This window comes from Trachymyrmex cornetzi, unplaced genomic scaffold, assembly GCF_001594075.2.
Source record: "Trachymyrmex cornetzi isolate Tcor2-1 unplaced genomic scaffold, Tcor1.1 scaffold245, whole genome shotgun sequence".
Taxonomy (NCBI): Eukaryota; Metazoa; Arthropoda; class Insecta; order Hymenoptera; family Formicidae; genus Trachymyrmex; species Trachymyrmex cornetzi.
In genome coordinates, this window is record NW_017297113.1 from 1,189,097 (window position 1) to 1,212,703 (window position 23,607).

Genomic DNA, 23,607 nt, shown 5'->3' on the forward strand with positions numbered 1-23,607 from the left:
TATGTGATTATTATCTGTAGAATGTGGCCGTGAGCGAATAGCTGATTATTAACACATAAACTAGAGAGATAGAGATCTGAAGGTTCGCCAAGCACATCGAATGCTTTCGATGTATTGTCAGAAATAATAGCTCCACGAGTGGAGCATGTCGAGAACTTCAGTGGCAGAGACGCGTCGTTTTCCGTTGCCATTTTTCAATTAATGTCCCGATGTTCGTGGTACTCGCGATCGATGGTCCAGAATAGCCTCTCAAAAGGGTCTTTGGAGAAAACTCGTGGGCGTGACGAGTGTCGAGTCCGCTCGTTGCTGGCCTTCATTCCAGGATCGTTCCTCGGGATCGTCCCGGTCTACCTACGTTGTTACGAGCGCTCTCTCGCGTCTTTTCCGGTGATGCGGGAAATTAGGTGGGATGATTCAATTAGCCGGAAGAGCCCCTCCGTAGGCGAACGATTCGCTTTACCGTCAACGCCGTGTAATTTCGCAGGAGAGTTGGTCCCCGTCGATGCATCGGCAAATGGCCGTAGAATGCGGCGCATTGAATAGGTCTCACGCGTCTCTTCGCCTTCATCTCGCTGCCTTCTGAACGATTAATCTTCCTGAGCTTCTTCTCGCAATATCGACCATGTCACCGTCTTCTCCAACGCGGAACGTCTCGCGGAACGTCTTACAAAATGTCTTGCGGAATGCGTCGGCCCGGTCGTAACATTTGTTGAAGAAGTAATCCGGTTAATATCCGCTTTCTGATCGACTCTCGACGAATTCGGCCAAGTCACGAATGAAGAGTAATCAGCGTGAAGATCGATCGCGAAGACGCGTGACGCCGTGGCGGTGCAAGGAGCTAGAGTAGCAGGGGTGCGCAACCCAAATATGTTAAAACAACGTAATACAGTATACTGAAAAAATATATACTAAATTTTAATAAATATGTTTGAATAATATTAATTAGGGTTATGTGTGTTTGAATAGTAGTAACTGTCCCTATTACTTCATATATTATTTTACGCCTTTGTATTTAAATAAGCCACAAAAAAAATCAGAACAGATAAATAAGAAAAGGTATTTTTTTTATTAAATTATATTTTTAATGTATATGTTATTAAAAATAATATTCTTTAAAATTAAATTAAAAATAAATTAAATTAAATTAAAAATAATATTTTTTAACTATAAAAGTATAATGAACATTTTTTGAAAGATACATATCACAATTTAGAATTTATGTGAGTCTCAGTAATACCGCAAGGTTTTACTGAGTCCCTGTTAGTGCTCCGTATTGGAGTTGACAACGTTGTGTTATGAGTGTACATTAAAGTTGTAAGTATAATTAAAATAATGATCTATGTACTAGTAACTTAAATAACTAATAGCTTACATCGACTTTAGTAATTATCTTTTTTAGTAATTATATGTTAAAATAATTTAAATGTGGATAAGCACATAAATTGAGGGTACATTAATTAGGATCCATCGCTCTTTGAAAGAGTACACTAATTAGGACAAAATATTTTCTTTATTTTTATCAAAAACATTTTAAAATATCAAAATTTTTAAATTAAAAAATATTATAAGAAAAAGAAATAGTTGAAAAACCGATATTGATTTTAAATAAACAAAATTAAAAAAAACTACAATACTTAATAATTAATTCAGTAATGAGCAAGTTGACTTAAAGGCATACTAGGTACAGTTATCTTATATATTTACGAAATGTGGACATATATTTATTTGGTATAAAAACTATTAATTCGGTGTATCATTTTATTGAATAAATATTTATTTACTATAAATAAATATTTAGTTAGTACTATTTGAACAAACACTTATTAAAATTTAATAAATTCCTTTTCAGTATACATAATAATACAATGCGATGAAAGAAGAAAACAGGTAATCTTGCTCGAATTTTATTCACGTCTGTCGAATGGATACTTTGAAAAAAATGTCTGGTTGGACGGATCGGAAGATTCTAATTATATAAATCAGAATTCCAGTTCTCTCAACTAGAATAGTAGATTCAATTAAAAAATTCTGATTTGTTTATATTCAACCAGAATTCCGAATAATCCAATCACATTTTTCTTAGTGTATAAACCAGAATTAACTTGAGGAAAATGTCTGGCATCGCGCACCCCTGGACTCAAAGCATGGAAATCCATCCGCGATCAGCGAACGATAAGGCAGGACACCTGCGGGCACTCTGCTTACGTGTTGCGGACACAAGGGTGAAGCGCAGAAGGAGGTGCCCGACCTCCACAACCTCCGTTCCGATACCATCGTGCACCCGGTCCATGCTAATAAATCAACCTGTCGCCGGACTTCCAGTCGCGCCCTCGACCCGCGACACGCTTCTCTATCGCTTCTGTGCATCACCCGCGATCTTTGCCGCACTACCTGCTCTCGTATGTAAGCCTTTGGTTTCGCTAAAAGCACCCGCTCCCTTCCGGCTAATTTGCGCGAAAATTGAATAATTTTACGCGATGGCAAAAATAAGATAAACTGCTTACCTGAATGCAATCGTGTGAGGGGAAGCGTATTTCTGCAAATGCAATCAAAAGAAATACCTGAATTCTACTCTCGTAGCACGAGCGATCTATCAATTATATCACGATTGCGAGGCGTATCTCATTATATACCAATTCTCGCGAGGATCGTGAGAAAACGCGATAAGGCGTTCTTTTTCAAAGATTAAGTGGAGAGAGAAGATTACCGCCTTCCTTCATGGAACGACCGCCAAGTGCTTTTTTTTCTCACGGTGGCTAACCGCGTTCTCAGTTAACGTATAATTTGCGATGGATTAATCTCTCAGTAGATTTAGCGGTCACGACGTAATTTGAAATTGGCGAGGAGTCGCCGTCTATTACCGGTGGAAGTCACCGGTTCGTCTTACGATCTGTGTGCCTAGGAGTACGCGACAAACTACCTATGCACGCTCAAACTAATTGAGAATTCTCATGAAATTCTAATTCAACGCTGCGGCCACGTCGCGAGGGAATCCGTGATGTTGACTGACCGGGTTGATGTAATCTGTTTGCGCTTTTACATTTGTGCCATCTCTACGTTTTTCTAACAATATGTCAAAAGCATTTTCATTTGGTGACGTTGAAAAGTCGACGGATATCGGCTTATCGAATATTTGTAGCATTGAATAAAAATATCGTCTGACATTTTGTCATATTTTAAGTCAATAAAAATTAGTTTAATGTTATTTGTCATAAGTGCATTGAGAAAAAAATATATGAAATTTTTGGAGTTGCAATTTAATGTTATTATAAGTGGAATCTTTTAAGATGCTTATTAGCATCATTATGTCTGCAACTATGTTTTTACCCTTTCCGTTTGCAATCTGGTATTTTTTGTCCAGTCAAGAGGTCTGTGTGTTATTTGCAGCTGAATTAATATACACTTTTGGAACTTAAGAGATAAATATATGATATTTAGCGAGAACGAAAAAGAGAGTTCTAATACAGTCTTGTTTGCAAGAATAAAAAACAGTCATTAAGTTCTTGTTGTTCTATGCTTTTAAAAAATGTGAAAAAATATAAGGTTACTTTTTAATACCTCTATTACATTACCAAATAGTTTTGAAGTAATTTTAATGTTAAAACTTCTATTGAACAGAAATTAAAATTTGAGGGTGAAATTTCATTTATGCCAAAAAGAAAAGAGAAACCAAGTTACAGACTGAGAGTTAGATAAACGATTATGTAATTTGTGGTGTTATTTCCAGCTTCAATTTATAATCGTTTCAAGTTTAACAAATTGAATCGTAGTTTATAGAATTGAAAAATCTATTTGTAAATCTATATGTGAATATTATTTACCCTTAGTATACACGATTTCGTCGGTTGTGTTTTGTTCATTTTTTTTCTTTGAAAACTAAGAGCATCAAATAGTTATAACATTTATATACAATTTTTTAAATATACAACCTTAATAAGTACTTTATAAAGATTTTAAAGTATACATAAGAATTACTTAGTAATTTTGTGTATTTGTTAAAATAATAAAATTTAATGCGGAATTCATCGTGTTGTAAAGGACTGGAAAATCATCACATGTATACTGGCGAATTTACAGGGGGGGAGAGGGGGAGGAGCCATGTCTTTTTTTATAAATATTTATAGCACCAAGTGTTATATATATTTTTAATATTTTTTTGAAATGCTTAATTACAGTTTTAATATTCTAAAAATATAATTTAATTTAAGAAACTCTTAGATATAAAAATGTAGATTCTATTATAATATGTTATTCTTCTTTTGTATAATATAATTTTAAAAGTTTTATAAATTATACATTTCAATAATACTTTTTCAATGTAATAATTTAAATAATAATTTAATAACATTTTTCGCTTGCGACGGGTCAATGGCTCCCCTCTTGACTAATTTCTGGATCTACCGATGATGCTTAACTGATAGTTATGCATCAAGATCCGCTTTGAATAAGACTTGAAAATAGGATTTTTTTCTTTTATTGAAGTTGTACCATCAAATTCTATATGACAATAGGATATATATTCAAATATACAATCAAATATATTTAGGTTATATCATGATATTGTTATTGCTAACAATGCTAACAGAGAAACAGAGTAACAACTATATTACACGAAAATCTGGTTTAAATCAATGTTTAACACGATATGACTGATACGTTTAAATCAATGTTTAACTCGATACGACTATGAATACATAACCGTATGTACAATATTATGATGTTTTTCGAGAACGATGTAGGCCAAGTAACGAAGTAACCTAACTCTTGGAACTTGACAGTTTCAAACTGCAATTAACTCTGCCACGTTCCCCCACGGTCCTTCATGTCAATCGGCCTTGTTCCTTACGTAGTGAGGCCGCTCATGTCGGACTCGGGCCGAGCTCGTGTCTAAATTCCAAGTGTTCCCGGGGTGTGTCTCGAGAGCGCATTCCGTCGTGACAAGACCTCGGGATTCGCCTGCAATCCGGCGGAATTAACGATCTACCTGCTTGCTGCTGAACTTTGCTGGGCGACGTCTATCCTGCGGTCTGATATCGCTCGATAATCGTTTTATGTCCGCGCGGTCCTTTGTGCCTTTGGGAAATTTAACCGCGGCTCGGAATCGACCTGTCTGTTTGGGCCTAACGAAGCGAAATCGCGCGATGCTATTTCAGAAAGTATAGCTAATGAGTCCTGGGAAAAATTATTTCTCGAGAGATAATCGAACGATTCCGTGGATAATCGGGAATTGTGGGAATTGTGGAAATAAAGAAGAGCCAGAGATCGTGTGATAAAATAAAATTGTATCTATATATAGTTTAATAACAACGAAAAATAAAGATTAATTGCACTCCAGAAATTTAAGTAAATATTCAATAACAGCGAGTGAGAGAAAAATTCTATGCGGTTTGTGTGCTAAAATTTAACGAAGTAAATTACAGAAAGTGAAGTACTGACAATTGTCAAATAAAAGCTGTCGTTATAATGATTATGTTCAATCATGTGCAAACAGGTAATGTTGTTCAACTTTAATAGATCTATTTTTAATGTTTCTATTCTACAGGGTGTCTGGAATTTAAATGTTAAAACTTCGGGAGCGTGTAGGTGATCGATAAACTAACTAAGAAAAAAAGTCCTGTAGAGATATACTCGTTTTTGCTTCGTTTTGGAGAAAATCGCAAAAAAGACAAAACGTAGTTGCTTCGTTCTTGCACTGTCTCTAAAGTATTATCGTACACGTCACTAAAATCGTACACGAAAACAATAATAATAATTCCGTTTTCAGATGAAAACTTTTTTGTTTGTTTTCGTCTAGTGGGACCATTTTTTTTTGCTCGACAGATTAAATGCAGCCAGATATACAGATTTTTTAGAGACTGACTTCTTTGATTATTTAGAAAACATTCATCTGCAGCAACGTTAAAATATAGTTTCAACTCGATGGGCGTCCAGCTCATTGTAGCAGAACTACTCGAGCTTGACTAGACAGACATTTTCCACAACGATGGATTGGACGTGAAAGAGTAGTACCTTGGCCACCCCGATTACCTGATCTGACACCACTGGACTTCTTTGTATGAGGGGTCTTGAAGCAGGAAGTTTATTCGTCGTCAATCAACTCAAGAGAACAATTGAGAAATCGAATCGAGGCTGCAGTACACCAAATATCGCCAGATCAGTGTTTAGTTGCAACACGAGCTGTCCGTACTAGATGCTTGTATTGCTGCATGAGGCCAACATTTTGAACAATATTTACATTAAGCAAGTGAATAAATAGAACGTGAATAAGTAATGAGAAAGTACAAAAATGAAAACTACGTTTTGTCTTTTTTGCCATTTTCTCCAAAACAAAGCAAAAACGAGCGTATCTCTACAGGACTTTTTTCTTAGTTTATCGATCCTTTACACGCTCCCGAAGTTTTGACATTTAAATTCCACCCTGTATGTATATCCAGGACTATTTAAAAAGACTTTTTTCATATTAGTTATATCATTATAAAAACGGAAAGAATAATTTTGCTGAAATATCTGAAAATTTAGGTACATACAAATCTAAAAATAATTTTGTTAGACCAAAATAATTATGTAGGAAATTTAAGCATAATGAGCAACGGTGCAAAAAGTTTTAGTCAAGGTTTTGGTATTCCAGCAACCAGGTTAAGCGAAATTATTTTTATGGTTCAATAAAATTATTTTTAGGTTTATTATCTAACTTTTTTTAGATACTTCACTAAAACCTTTCTTTTCGTGTACAATATCAGTAATCGAAGCTCATATGTTTTTACTCATATGTTTTTTGGAATAAAATATTTCTGGTCGAATCGATTATTAGATACAGATAATGGTTACAGTTTCGGATAGTTGAATCGTGATATGAAGCATTAGTATTAACCGAGATAATAGAACTGAACACAATGGATCTGAATAGCTGGTTGGAAGATCTTGCGGGAAGTCAATGTCGCCAACTAGACAATTAACTAACATAAGTTCGTCTAGCTGGCCGATCTGTTTCTCGATAATCACATTATTCATTACATGAGCATTCATCTTGATGGAATTTACTAGGTCGCGTGGTTGATTTTGAACAGTCACTAGCTGCGGTTTCTACGATAAGCAGAGATCGCTTTGACACATTAAAGCGTATTGGACCGAATCGATGTTTCATGTATGAAGCTGTTACTGGCTCTATATAACTGAAGGTAGAAGTATGTACCAGTTACATCGATTCTCGATAAAAGCCTGCGATTTTATTGAATACATTGTTAACTGAAATGACAACTGAGAAGCAATTTTACGATAGAGACATTAAAATTATAATGAAGGTGGGATAATTAATATGTAATTGTCTGAATATTAATATGCAATTGTCTGGCATTAGCATTGAATAGATATTTCTTTTGTAGCTTCTTTAAAAGTCTTCGTATTACAAGATGGAAATTGAGCTTGCAGCAAAAACCGACAGATTAATTCCACGTTTTACCGATGTTTTATCGAAGGCTAATCTGGCGACAACCCATGATGACTCGTTACGTAAAAGTTGATCGTCGGTGAATTCCCACGGTGACTCGCGCTGATTTCGTTAGAATATAGTTACCATAAATTTAGCCGTGCCGGCGAAATCTCCTTGGAGAGAAGCGGCTTCGTTCCGAAACATAGAGTGATACAATTACAGGCGGAGCCAGATGTTGCTTCCCTTCGCTGTTTGTCCTTATGATCGGTCGCGACAGGGCCAACAGCGGAACGCGATTACATTCATATATTAATTACGTAAATTATGTATGTATTAATTAGAATGCACGGAGGGTCCACGGCGACTGCGTATCACGACCACGTAACATGACGCGTAGCATTCTCTTGCACACGTTACGTATCATTGATGCTGTTACACTGAAATTATGCGCTCTGAAATTTTAATGTCGCAAGCTCTCCAGTTTGCCACACCCCAGTGTGTGCAGATTGCATGCACGAGCTCTATTACGCTGCAAATTTTTTTGACAAGAATAAGTGGATGCGCAAATGCACGCAGATGACCGCGCAAAATCAAAATTAAATACACTGTATGTGTGAGGAAAAAGTTTTTATATAAACATACATTTATAAACATATATTGTATTGGACTTAAATACGTACATTCTCTAACGAAAGAAATAAAAACAAGTAAATTGATTTAGTCAAATAAACAATTTTTTCTCTCAGTGTAACTAAAAAAATGTTGTATCCTTCCACATTATGAAATAGAGCGATAAACGAATTATACAAATAAATTGCATAGCGAAATCCATCAATATGTGATTGCGGAAGCAAAATCAATATTATTCGGTCATAATATAAGACTATAAACAGAAATATTTATATATATAGAAAAAATAAATGTACATTACATACCGCATATATTTTTATAATATTATATATGCATTTCTATTTACAATAATGTAAATTTCTCTATACATTATTTGACATTGTCAATAGTGTGGCGAAAAATGAAATGTAACGGAGCTATCCTGACGCGTTTGAAATGTGTATTTAAATAAACTGACGTAGCATATGATACACGCATAAAATTAAAAATCGGCAAAATAAACATTCATTTTAAGCGGAAAATATCGGACGCCCGTGCATCAACGTCGGCCATGCGCGCGAGCAGAGTCAATATTATTCGATTCATATATAGAACCATCTACACAACTGTGCGCGGAGTACCGAAATTTCCCAAAATTTATTCATTACCAAATAATTTTCTGTACGCTTCCTCGATTTCGTCGAGTTTACGATTTATTCGCAACCGGGCGTGTTGCAGCCATGGAAAATGCCCGACGAAAACGCATGAGAGCGTAAGCGCTGTAATAATCATTCAGCAGGCTTTCCCGCGTGACCCGACGGTACAATTAACGCGTCTATATCTCTCGTCCGTGACGAAGCGGTGGGAAAGGCAACACACGTGCGATAACGCATCGTATGCCACATGCATTCTGGTTAATTGTTCAAAACCTCGTCTAATGATTCTACGTGTAACGAGATCGGTTCGGCGCATGCGATCTTTTTGTTCGCAACTTTTCAATCGCGATCGATCGCGTGTGTAAATTAATTTTCTAATGGCAAGATGAATTTTTAGTTGAATCTGGATTTACTCTTTTTCCTCCAATTAATGTACAAAATGGATAAAAAAGTAAATAATAACCCACAAAACTACATCCTCTGTTTATTTGTAAATGAAAAAAGTGCAATCAAGTTATTTACTGATTTTAAATATTTGCAGTATATTATTAAATTTCATTATGTTAAATTATACCCAATTTGAATTACTTTTAATTAACACTAAATGTCAATACGTGGTTACCAATTAAAACAGAAAACTATATTCAAAGGCATACACCACAACGCAAGATATTGATAGCTAGTATTTTATATTTCAATCGTTTAACAATTAAATAAACATTTCGGCCTTAAATTAGGTCATCTTCAGTATTACAATCATTCGTCTTATAACTTACGCATTTATACATATTTACGTAAAAAGGCGCAGATTTGAGTTTTTTCGCGTTATGCATTATAAATTTAATTATGCGAGAACGTTTGTCCACGAATCGATATATTTATTACAGAGAATATTAATGATAAATTTTGACTACCTTCATTTTTATTATTAATATTCTCTGTAATAAATAAATCGATTCGTGGACGAACGTTCTCGTGTAATTAAGTTTACAATATATAACGCGGAAAAACTCAAATCTGCGCCCTTTTGCGTGAATATGTATAAATAAGTTATAAGACGAATGATTGTAATACTGAAGATGACCTAATTTAAGGCTGAAACGTTTATTTAATTGTTATTCGATTGAAATATAAAATACTAACTATCAACATCTTGCATTGTGGTGTATACTTTTAATTATTTCTATGGCCGCCACTCGTTAATTTAACTACAACTATTGTGTAACAATTCAAAAAATTGTATTAATTTGATTAATACATTCAATTATCATGTACTAAAAGTGCATGTATTAGTACGAACTCTGAAACTAATCACAGACAGGAATTGACTTACATTTTGATATACGTGAAAATTAAAAATAATAAAATGTTATTTAACTCAAGAGTTACCATTGTTCTTTTGGTAAATCCATTAAGAGAAATAAATCGGAAAATAAACCTACTTTTTTTATCAAAGCGATTTTAGTGTTTAAGTATTTCAGTGTAAATTTATATATGTATTCAATTCTGCAAATCGCCGAAATCTTTTTTAGTCTTGAAATGCAATCATGAACAGAACTGGAGTAAAAACAATTAATGAAACCATAAAAAATATATATTACAGGCAATAGGAGTCGACGCTGGTTATCAATTAGCGCGATTTTTCTTAATACTAAAAATATAAACCTTAACTTTGAACGTTTCCACTCATGGTTTGAGTCTTCATCAGCAATCTTTCCCCCTAGCGCAACGAATATCGCATGACAAAATGATATCTCCAACATATTTCTTCTCAAAAATTGTACTGGAGTAGTTATATATATACCCTTTTGATATCTAACGGTGTAAAACAATCAATCTTTTAACTGATGAAGCCGTGAGTCCCATTCGACTCCAACTTTATCGTTAGGGAATTATTTAACGCAGAAAAATGCGTCGATGTCGAAAAGACGTAAACCGTTATCCATTATCAATCATCCTTGGATCTGCGGACTAAACTGCAGGCGTTTTCGCAATTTCGTTTATCGCGGCCGATCGCAGCCGAAAATAAATTCCGTAGGCCGTCTCACGTTACCGTTGTCTCCCTTGTTGACTAACAATAATCCCTCGCACTTTTCGGACCTGCAATAATTTATCGCCGCGCTTTTGCATCGCCGTTCGGTGCTATCTGTACCAGTGATGTTCTCAGCTCGCATATATCTCGCGGTCGCGCGGAGACGTGTGTGTGTCACCGCGGTATGTGACCCACGTTAAATTTGGAAGGTGCACTCAGGACGTCGCCGTTCTACCGACGAGTGGCACGCAAACCGATTGTTACGTCGTCGCACCTTTCGAATGTCACGCGAGGAACGACGGCGAGACGGATAGGCGAAAAACTGTGGCACGCGACATTTTAATGGATATAGTATACTTAACCCGAGAAGGCTTTTAGAAAAATGATGGAATTTCAGATGAACAAAGACAGTGGTCTATGTGACTCGTATCGAATAATTTATTTCGAGACACGAAAGACGAATATTTATGTACTTTATCTACGTCACATCAACTGTTATGTTTGATTCTACTTTCCGTGATACTACATATTGTTATCTCGGTTAGGTATTCAGTTTGACAAATAAAGGAAATTCGAGTTTGTTAAAATTAATGGAGAGCGAGCGACAGAGTAGAATCTGAAAGCAGCAGAGCACCTGAAATAGTTGCTAGTGTTACTAAAGATAGGATAAGAGAATCGTTACACTTCGCGAGCGCATCGTGTGTTATCCGACGCCATCTCGACGGAACGGAATATATATGATGTAATGTTCTCTTCATGTGACACGCTTCGAAATTCCGTCGTGAACTTTGAAGGTTCTACGGCGCGCGCGCGCGTTTGTGTATGTACAATGAAGATACTTTGAGAGTGGCGAACCCAAAATGTTGGAGCGGAAATGTGATTTACGAGACGGAAGCGATTTATTGCCTTTCGTTGTGAGGTTGCATAATATCATGTCAGCCAATTGGAAGATAGAAGTTACTTATTCTCGGTTTCGATATATATATATATATATAGACACGGAACAGAAGACTATGTCGAATGAAACTGTAAGAGGCATTCTCGATTATGTGCCTCAGGATAAGTATACATGTGTATCTATTGTGATGGTTTTTAATGATTTCTACCTTGCACGGAAAGAACGAGATTTTGCTGAGTATCTAAAAATTTAGCTAGATACAGATCTGAAAATAATTTTGTTGAACAATTAAAATAATTATGTACTGTTAAATTTATAATATCAAGTTCTACCCAATCTGAGTTACTTTTAATCGTTTTTATAGGTCGCTATTGTTTCCTCTTAATATATCGTTCATTTGACTGAAACAATGGAGTCAAAAAATTTAATTCAAGAAAATGTATTAAATTTTAACACACATAGAGGTTAAAAATAAAAAAATGTTATTTAAGTCAAGGAGTTGAGTTACCATTACTCCTTTGACATCTACACTGTTAAATCTAGAGTATCGAATTTAATTTAATTTAAGTTTTCACTACAGCTTTCAATATATCGTTATTTTATATTAAATTATATTAAGTAGAAGTAGTGGCAACTTAAATTTAACGCTAGATTTAACGGTAGATATCAAACAAGGAACAATGATAACCCAATGCCTTGAGTTAAGTAACATTTTGTTATTTTTAACTTCCATGTGTGTTAAAATATAAATCAATCCATTTATAGTTACACTATAGATTTAACAGTGTAATAGTGTAGGAAATACAAATATGAGAAATGCTGCAAAAAATTTTGACATAGCAATCAACTTACTTCCTATATAACTTTGATAGTCCATTAAAATTATTTTCTGAATTATTAGCTAAATTTTTTTTGGATTTAGCTGAATTATTCAACTGCATTTAGCTGAATTTTTTAATACTTCAGAAAAATCGTTCTTTCTGTGTGCGCTTGAAAAGGAAAATGGAACAATAGATATTTGTACGTAACCGATAGAGCATAATGCTAAAAGATTAGTATAGTGCGTGACTAACACACGTGGTTTTTTTTGTAAATGTAATGCACGCAATAATGACAAAAAAATGTAACGAGAAGTTAACGAGTAATCGCGCTCCATTATTTAAACTATGGATGATTATATTAATCGCTGAAGAAGTACAATTTCATGTTTCCGAGGAATGAACTTTTCCGCTCAGTTGTGAAATGCCATTATATAAATTCGCCCTCGATCTACTTTTATGATTTAATAACATCTTCCGTGATCTTAGAACGTCATTACGTCTACGCGATTTCGCTGAGTCTATTCTGGTGCGATTCGCGTGAGAATGGACCTAACGACGCATCGATTCGCGATTAGTTTTCGGGAGATGCGCGTCGGCCCTCCGGGAGTTTCACCGCGGTGCAGGTGGTGTCGCAATTTATAAAGTTTACGAACGTCTTGCTAGCCGAATTGAATTCTGTTTGTCACGTGTTTTATCCGATATTCGCAGCTATCCGGCCTTCATCGTAAACCCCCATTTATCGTGAACGAGGCACTTTGCAAAGACGGGAAAAGATTTTGCAAATCCAATCTCGATGCGCTGAAGACTCCTTTCCTCTCTTCCTTCATTCCTCTCTCTCTCTCTCTCTCTCTCTCTCTCTCTCTCTCTCCCCCCTCTCCATCGCATTTGTTTTTTCTCTTTCCAGGTTTCCTTATTGTTCGCGTAGAGAGAATGCACGTGCATAGGACACGTAGTGGGTACGACCGCAGTTTTGCGGAGTGGAAATGCATTAGGTAGATGGAACTCATAATTGGAGCCGCCGCATGCACGTGCATCCACCTGCTATATTTATTTCTTTTTTTTTTTTTCGTTTTTTTCCCCTTTTACCTTCGTTCTGCTTCTTCATCTCACTTCGCGGAACGCCCTTCATACGTTTACCTTAACGTTAGATAAAAGCGCAGCTTTATATTTTCGCGACGCTGTTCTCGACTTTGTTAGCTCCTCGCGCGAGTATTTTTGCACGCGCGCATGTATGCGTAGGAACGCAGCCGGCACGACGGCACGATTTTTCCGCCTTTTGCGGTCGGACGATGTATGCAATCAATTCGCACGTGAATAGAATCGCAAAAAAGCGTAACATGCGTGCGGGCGTGGCGTTGACTGCCGATTGCCAGCAATGAATCGCGATAAACCGGTCGCTTGCGATAATCAATCGGCGATCGATCATCGTTTCTCCTCGATATTACAGTAATTATCTACAATGTCGAACTTGATTACCGCGGTTAACAATCTGAAGCGGTTGACAGTATTTCCACGGGTATATTATCCAAAGATATATTGAGTGCATTTAGTACCATTCACTGAATGCTCAGTGAGCAAGAAAGGAATTAATATGTTTATTTAGTATAATATTCGTAATATAGAATAACCTTTATCTGTTATAAATATAATCTCTAATATTATATTTCTTACTTACTTATTACTGTTTATTATTTCTCTAAGACCGTAGGAATGTGAGCGATACGAGCGTAATTTTATGTTGCTTACATGGCCTTAGAGAAACAATAAACAATAACAAGTAAGAAATATAATGTTAAAGATTATCTATAATAGATAAGTTATTCTATTATAAATTATGATATTATGATATACTAACAATAATAATAATAATGTAATATAAAAAAGGCTGTAGAAGTCAACGCTGGTTATAATTAGCGATAAATTAAATAATGATCAAATATATTATCTGATACATATATAAACCTTGTACGTTTCAACTCTATTTTGAGTCATCTCATGATTAGCTACGTCATTGCATGCATGGATTGTGGAGATGTTATTTTGCGATGCAATATCTATCTCTTTTTATTGTGTTGATGGATGGATTGAATTGCTCAAGATGACTCAAAATAGAGTTGAAACGTACAAGGTTTATATGTGTATCAGATAATATATTTGATCATTATTTAATTTATCGCTAATTATAACCAGCGTTGACTCCTACACCCTTTTTATATATTACATTATTATTATTATTGTTAGTAATTTAAAGGAGTAACTACATATTGTGGTTTCAAATTGTGTTATTGTTAATTATGATATTATATTATAATAAATATCATAATATTATAATAAATTAACATATTAATTCGTTTCTTGCTCACTGAACGTTTAGTGAGCGATTCAACAGTGTAATGTTGTTAAAGAGAGGGAAATTGACCGTCTTCACGCTCCTCTCTAATTTTTGTATACCACACACAGAGAAATGTTTGGTATGTATATTTACGTTGTTAATATGTGACTAACAAAAACTTTCTTATTTTTTCATTAAAAAATTGTGTTGTTCTAATCAGAATTTGGTTAGAATAATCAAATGTTGATTAAAACAATACAATTTTTGTTATTCTAATCATATTTGATGTTCTAATCAAAATTTGATTACAATAATCAAATTTTAATTAAAACAACATAATTTTTTAATGAAAAAGTGAGAAAGTTTCTGTCATATATCAACAAAATAAATAGTTATACATACCAAAATATTTCTCTTAATGCATTAGATATATTAGATATGGACTATTTAGATACGTATGTGGTCCATGCTTTGATACTGTCTACTCGTGCGAGAACTACTCGACATTTCGATATCGTCTGTCGCGTGTACGTACGAATGTGCGTACGTGTATGTGAATGTGTGTATGTGTGTGTATGTTACGTGTACGTCTACATACGTGCACTACGTACGCGTGTGCGAGATGTGTAAGCGCAAACGGAACAAAGCCACGTTAAGCTGGTTGCGATTGGTGTGTTGCAGACACGAGGTGCCTGTCACCTCGGAGCCGATCACGGTGATACACATGGACGAGGACGTCGTCGTGGTCAACAAGCCCGCCTCCATCCCTGTAAGTGGTGTACTGCCAGAACTGTACTGCCAAAAAATTGTTTGTCGTATTGTCCAAGCCACGAAAACATCACATACACGTATACGCATATACACACACACACGTACTCTTTTGCATGTTCCTCGACACTTTCCACGCAACCAAATCGCTTAACACTCGAAGTCCGCTCTCGCGTTTCAGCCTCTATCTGAAAAATTCCATAAGCTGTCTTTACAAGTATAATATATACAACCGCAGATTTTTACAGAAAATTATTCCTAGAGCATGCTTTCGCAGGGTTAAAGTCCCATCGCTGTTAAAATTTAGAATTTCCAGACTATTCTTTTGCACTCTCACTAATGAAATTTTCCATCGCTTTGTCTATATATATATATTTGAGTGTACCCCATAAATTAAATTCTAGCGTGTCTCAACTGGGCCGCGCAAACTTCCGTTCCTTCAATGTCGACCTTCTGATTTCGTTAGCGTTCTTTTATTTCCTTCTCTCTCTCTCTCTCTCTCTCTCTCTCTCTCTCTCTCTCTCTCTCTCTCTTTCTCGACGCATGGAAGGCGACTAAATCGCCACTAACGAGTCGTTTTTCAGACGGTGACTAACAAAACAACGCGGTTTACAGATGTTATGCGTCAAATGTCAAGGGCCTCTGACGAGTTTTGCCTTTTTAAAATGCAACATTTCGACATCAGGCGACCTCGGTTTCTCCTGGTATACTTCGGGATACGACACAGTTATGACTAAAAAAGGGAAAAAAAAGCATGTGGAGAAAAAAGGAAATTTAGAATTTACACGCACACGCAGGCAACTCGCATAAATATCCCGCGGTCGCGAATGCACTACGGCCGCAAACGCGCGAATAAAACTCACTATTAAAATGTTAATCGTGCGCATTACGACGCTCGCAAATCACGAATAATTTACTCCGCGCGCTATTATTGCCGCTCCACGATAATGTCGGACTTTGCGGACTCCGCTGTAAAAATACATAGGTAAAGGACAGGAGCGTTTCTCGGCGAGTATAAAATGCAATACCGCGAGTCCGATGCATTAAACCGGTGATATCGGTGATTCATTGGCGTAAATTAACGGTTACGGTGGTTTCCTCGGAACGAGTTTAACACCCTTTCGTTTTTCCACTTCGTAGCAATTTTCGTCTCAGTTATTTCAATTCGCAACGATAATAAACGCGCGACGACGTATACACCTGCCGAGAAAATAAAGCGTCCTAAAGTGTCCAAAAAGAAGATGGGCTTCGCGAGGCCAGCTTATGAGACTTTAACGTACTCTTTTACTTTCTCTATATATCTTTTTACCCTCTGCTCTTTTTTCTCGTTTTCGCTGTCGGGACCGTTAGTTGTGCGCCACCGCAGTGGTTGCAAGTTTTATTCTCCTACGACGGGCCGCGAGGCTTTGCTCGGTGATAAATACGGACTCGGAGAACTAAGCTCGGCCACTTTTCCTCTCAAATGTCACCGAATGTACCGGTGGCTGCATCCTCGGAGAGGGATCGTTAACAAGAGCTTGCGCAACAAAACAGCCGGGCATTAATGCAAAAATAATCCGACGCGCAAGTAGGTACTCGGCGAAGCGCGAGCGCGATGCACGACTTAATGGTTCGCTTTCGCATCCATCCCCGGTTTCTCCAGTAGTTTTTCCCATTTTTGCCCTGCCGCGAACTGCGAAGAGATCTCGGCCGCCCAACAATTGAATTAATTTTCGCGTGCAGACATCGTTAAAACCGTTATGCAATTGTGGCGCACCACGACTTTATCGTGTCGCTTTCGCTTCCTTGTTCCCCTCTCTCTCTCCCTCTCTCTCTCTCTCTCTCTACATGAATTGTGACAATAGCAAAATTATTCAACTTTTTCGTATCGCGTTTAGATCATTTTAACAGTAACGCATTATATTATAATTTCATTTATAAAATTTTAATTACATTAATATTTATGTTAGTATAATGTATTTAGATTAATATATTTATATTAGTAATATAATATTATAATAATAATTTACTAATATATTTACATTAATGTAATATTACATTTATTAGAAAACCATTTGCATTATTAGTTACCAAAAGAGCAATGGTAACTCAATTCTTCGAGTTAACATGATATTTTGTTATTTTTAACTTGTGGCATGTATGTCAAAATCAATCCATTTCTGTGGCTGGTTTCAACATAAACAGCGTTCACATATGAATGCATTTAGCAAATAATAAACTAAATTTGAGTTGAAGCCGGTTAAAGCGACTCACTAATTATATGGGAAATTGGGTCTCGGTAAAATGAATTAATTTTCACATGTAATGTAGGCTTATAATGTGATGAATAAAAGATGTCATGACGCAAAGAACAATAATGAATTAATAATGGATGGTTTTTAAGCTATGATGTATCAAATGTGTAAACTTGTGTTCCAAAGCAGCTTTTTTTTTTTTTTTGATATATAATATCTTAAAAATTATCCATTATTAAATCTTGTATCTATAACATCCTTTGTTCGTCACATTAAATAGGACTCAATTTTCCATACTGAGAAAAAAATTGTTCATTTGACGAAATTAATTTTATCAAATAAACATTTTTTCTGAGTGCACATAATTAGTGCGATTTAATATATTTGTTTGAATTAAATTGTTTAATTCCGCTACTTTAGTTATAAATTAACGGCATATATATATATAGAATAGGAGCAGTAACGAAAATAAGTATAATTTGATATTATGAATTTAACAGTGCAATGACGGAGAAAACAGATTCAGTTATATTTTTAGATTTTACGTAACAAAGTTTTACGCCGGGAAAATTCGTCGAGCGTACGACAAAATTGTAAAAAATTCGGAATTCGTTCGCTTGCTCGAAATTCTTGAAATTCATTTTATGGCGGAGAGAGGAATGTACGGAAGGTGTAAAATCCTAGCGGTGGCGAACAGAAAAGTGCCTTCGATCGCCGGATTATTGTAGCGGTTCGCCGAGTCGCTGGGGGCGTTTGATAGCCGACGTACATTATTGTGCATACGTGCACTGTGGTGCTGATAGACGCGCGGACTTATCCAGCCAGGAAGAGTCCGATACGATCCGCCAGCTAGTCACCCAGCCGGTCGTTGTACCTACAAATCCGCATTGTCGGCCGGAATGCATAAAGCTCGTCGTTCCTGTGCTGTGCCATACTGCCATACCGATTCAAAACGATGAATCGACCTTCCTTTGTAGACGTGAGTGCTTTTTGTCCCGAATTTGCCAGGAGAAATGGGTCGATCGCTCTTGCGTGAATGCGTACACGTATGAGCGTGTGTGTTGTGTGTATGTGTGTATGCGTGTGTATCTGTGTCTACATCGAATTTACATTGGCCACATGCCGATGCACTGAGTACATTCATTAAGTAGTGTAAGCTCCATAAATTTACCGCTCACATCTCGTTTCCTGAAGATATTCTGGTTACTTTATGAAAAGTTTAGCGTGAAATACAAGAGTAATTCTAGGTGCCTCGCGAACTCATATTGAAATTATGGTTGAATTGTAATACAATTGTGTTGTGTGTGCAATTACGGGTATTATTACCGTGAAAATGATAATGACTACATTTTTATGATAATAATGACTATAATTGCAATTACACTATAATTTAACTATAATTTCCGTGTAAGTTTGCAAGATCACATCTAGGGATTACTTACGTATTTCATAAACTTTTCATGTAGTTATTATTATCATTTTTATAGTAATAATAACTGTAATTTATAGTCATTTTTGATGTTAACTCTACATAGTTTTTGATAGAACTACATATAGTTATTATTACTAACATAGCAGTAATAACCATAATATTGGTAACATGTAATTATAGTCACAATACAAATAATATAATTACAGATATAAAAACTTTTCTCTCAGAGTAGGACGAAACTACATAGATTGTCTTGATTTGTCCTTTTCTAGTATTTAGTTAGACAATTCTGGGATTCTTAGATTATATCTTTTTTTAGCACTTCAAGTAAGCAGAGCGCGAAGCGAAAATAAAATCATTTGATCGTGTCTATGTTCGCAGGTTCATCCATGCGGTCGTTATCGGCACAACACCGTAGTTTTCATTCTGGCGAAGGAGTACAATTTGAAGAATCTTAGAACTATTCACAGGCTGGATCGGTTGACCAGCGGCATTCTCCTATTCGGCAGAACGCCCAAGAAGGCAAGACAGATGGAGCACCAAATAAGAAATCGACAGGTTGGTTGCATAAGCGTACGTCTCGCAGATATGCGAGAAAAGAAACATATAGACGTGCAGCTGGCGTCGCTCGTCCGTCGTTAAATGACGGAGACGCTTACATTGGCGAACGAATACGACGGCCGTAATCGTTCCGTACGTTGTATGTCGTATCTTTACATTCCAGGTCCACAAACAGTACGTGTGCCGAGTGGAGGGTGAGTTCCCTGAGGAGGAGGTAATTTGTTCGGAGCCAATCGAAGTCGTCTCCTACAAGATCGGCGTCTGCAAGGTCTCCGAGAAAGGCAAAGATTGCGTCACCCGCTTCAAGCGTCTCAGCTACAATGGCAAATCGTCGGTGGTGCTGTGCAAGCCACAGACTGGACGCATGCACCAGATCCGCGTCCACCTGCAGTACCTCGGCTATCCCGTGGTGAACGATCCTCTTTACAATCACGTGGTCTTCGGCCCGCACAAGGGAAAGGGCGGTAATATTGGCAAGACCGACGAGGAGCTCGTCCGGGATCTCATCAGCATTCATAACGCCGAAAATTGGCTCGGTATGGACGGCGATTCTGATATGAGCCTGTTCAAGCCGAAACTGGAATTGGAGGAACGCATGCTGGGCTCCGGCAATGACAAGGACAACGGTTCCTCGCCATCATCCACCCCGGGTTTGGTCGAGGACGAACAACAGCAACAACCACAACAGCAGCAGCAGCAGCAGCAGCAACAGCAGCCACAACAGGAATCCCTCAAGGTCACCGTGGGAACGCAGACAGGCTCGGAACCGCCAGATTCCACTTTCGCCAACGACAAGGTCACCGTTGACCCGCACTGTTACGAGTGCAAAGTCAAGTATAGGGACCCGAAGCCGTCAGATCTGGTGATGTATCTGCACGCGTGGCGTTACTGCGGCCCGGGATGGGAGTACGAAACGCCGCTACCCGCGTGGGCAGCGAGCGATTGGACCGGCGACGATCGATAGTTCAGACGACGTGATCGAAGACGATCCGCGCGGATTCCTTGGCGAGCAATCGTCGTCGTTGTCGTTGCCGTCATCGAGTCTCAATCCCCTTTTTTGATATCCTTACCCCGTGCCTTCCATCCGCCAATGAGCGATCTTGACCATCGTACGCAAACAAGTACATGTAGACGAATACGCATACATGCAGACATATACACACAGTAGACAAACAGACGTGCATCCCCCTACAACTTGGCCGTCGGACTTTCCGGGATGCTGCGGTCCGAGAGAAATGGAGATTGCTGGAACAATCTCACGTCGCTCGATATGTACATTTCTGCAAACTCGTCGTCGACACGTTGTCGTAAGCGACAATTTGGTGTTATCATGAAGCGATTCCGACGGATCATCGTTTACGCGCAGAAATTCACGCTCGTTCTCTCGCGACAAGTTTACCCGTCGCATGCGTTCTCGTTTCGTTATATATTTCTGGCAAAGTCTCACACAAATCCTTCATGCGGACGATTTTATGCGGGAAACGATCCGAGACGCGACGCTATTATGCGGATTAATCATAGCGAAGACAAAAGACAACCGTTGTTACCGATCCTATTACCGCAAAGCTGTCCCGATTTCGGGAGCCAGTTAATAAATCAGATTATCATTATTATTATTTTTGTCTCGCCGCAGCAATTTTCTGGGTTTCTCAATCATGTTTCCTCCGAGCAAACCTGGAGCGCCTTGTACAATTACGCAGTAAAGTTACGCCGAGATGTCGTAATAAGGTGCAATGTGATTGTTCCTACAATCGTTTCTCTCCGCGTAACAGCCGTAAGAATGTTCTTGCATGGTCGGTTGATCGATGTGGATCTTATAAGTCGCAGGACTTCGTTGCAACTTCCGAATCAATGATGAATATTGATTTTTTTTTTGCTGTCAGACAGATATTGTGACAGATAAAGGCGATCTGTGATTATATTACCGCGATATTTCTCGATCAAAATATTTATCGATCAATATATTTCTCGATCAAAACAATAAAGATGCAGCCGCACAGCGAAGCGGCAAAGATGAAAGATAATTCTATTTTCATTTTAAATTGTGATATAGAAAGATACGATTAACTGAATAATTTTCATTCAATTGTAATGCAAATAATATTTCACGCGCAGAAATTGTATACAAAAATCATTTGCGCGAACGTTCTAGCAGACTGAGACAAATGTATGTTCTGGAAAACGCGATAGTCTTGGCTTCTTTTATAAGCAGCAGCGGTCAAAAAGTCACTGCCACTGGAGCGAGGTACCCCTAACATGTTAGAGAAGATTGATGCATCTGTCGGAGGTGTCATGGTATTCCGATGGATCGTATCATTCATCTTGATTTATGACGTACACAGAAACGTGGAAAGCCACGCGTCTCTTGTCTATTTTCTATGATCGCGAGAAGTCGTTCGGCTCGCGCGCGACTGTTACTCTCCAATCTTACAGAACATTTTGATTCACGAGAGATACCGCTTGATCCATTTCTCAAAATTCCAGCACTTTGCAGAAGCAATGTCTTATCATCTAAGAATAAACGATGGTGCGCGAAGTAGCGGTAGTATGTGACGTTTCGCACTCGATCAGCGTTCGCAGGAGACGTTCTCGGTAAATCACCGTCGTGACTTCGAATTTGACTTCAAAATTGACTTCGAACGGACGGAAGTGAACAGACGATATCGATTATATTCGGTAGCAGTGTTGCTTTTGGCATCAAATCCTCAGTACTTTGGTTTGACAGAAGTCAGCTATAACTGGGAGATAAATTTATCCTCGACGGCTCCGGCTTTGGAACAATTTCAACGAAGCCCTGCGATTTCTGTATTATCGTATAGTGGTTATGTATCGCTAATATACTTATTGTGAAAGATTACCGTAAATGTCAAACGAGAGGGAAAGAGAAAAATATATATACATCGGTATCAATGCTAATAGGAAACTCTCCGATGTGGTATCTTTGTTCAGGGCCGACGAACATGTGAATACTCTATACATGTGAATTTGGCACATGTTGAATTTCCACACATGTCGAGCTATATGTAACATATAAATTTTTAACAAGTAATTTATTGGATTTTTATTGGTGATATTTTAATGAACAATGCTGCGCGCTCCATTGGCTCATGGTGGAATCTTCCTTCCTCTGGGCGATCAATCAAATATGGCAAAGGGCTATTTGATGTGGGAATAGACGAATATATATAAATTTATTTCGTCGGCCCTGTCTCTATTATGCCCGTTTCTATTACTGTGGTTCAATTTTAATTTCGGTTCAACTAACTCTTCAACTTTTTCTAGTTCTAAAAATTAGAAAAAAAAACGAAGAATAAGTGAAATCGAGATTAAAGTTAATCTGCATTGATAGAAACGGGAAATTACTCGTCAGTCTCCTAACGCGCCAAGTTCGCCAAGTTGGGATATCGAGTGCGATTCTCGAAACTGTGGACACCACGTATGGTAATCGGCATTATTTCCTACGACGATGAGACCACGTTCTCATTGAAGACAGTGGTTCGATTTCCATTCACACGTGCGCGAAACGCTTTCGCACGGTTTCGAGAATAGACTCTTTGAATTCAGAACGACGGGAAGAAAGAGGAGGAATGGATAGAAGAAGGAGTTAGAATCATATCCTTCGAAGTGGCATAGGTAGGGGGCTGACGTACGGAAACTGCGATAGAGGTGCGTCTATTTTTATGGCAGATATTTAAGGTGGGGAATCCATGCGCGATGGCATGAGTCCAGCGGCAGGTTTCTCCAACAATAAGCGTGATCTTGCCGGAAGACAGCCAATGATCATGCCAAAGAGCGTGCGACCAGCGAGCTTTCAATCATATCGTGCATAACGTAC

The 23,607-nt window shown here is 37.5% G+C and overlaps 1 protein-coding gene across 2 annotated transcripts in view; it reads left to right on the plus strand.

The window, feature by feature from the left end:
- LOC108761256 (RNA pseudouridylate synthase domain-containing protein 2) overlaps positions 1 to 21,670 on the plus strand; it is a 179,800-nt gene extending 158,130 nt beyond the window's left edge. For both annotated transcript variants that reach the window (XM_018507683.1, XM_018507682.1), the window contains 3 exons: positions 15,459 to 15,546; positions 19,593 to 19,769; positions 19,936 to 21,670. In XM_018507683.1, the coding sequence (XP_018363185.1) occupies positions 15,459 to 15,546; positions 19,593 to 19,769; positions 19,936 to 20,736 (1,066 nt within the window). In that variant the 3' untranslated portion in view covers positions 20,737 to 21,670. The remainder of the gene's footprint in view (positions 1 to 15,458; positions 15,547 to 19,592; positions 19,770 to 19,935) is intronic.
- Positions 21,671 to 23,607: the final 1,937 nt, after the last annotated feature.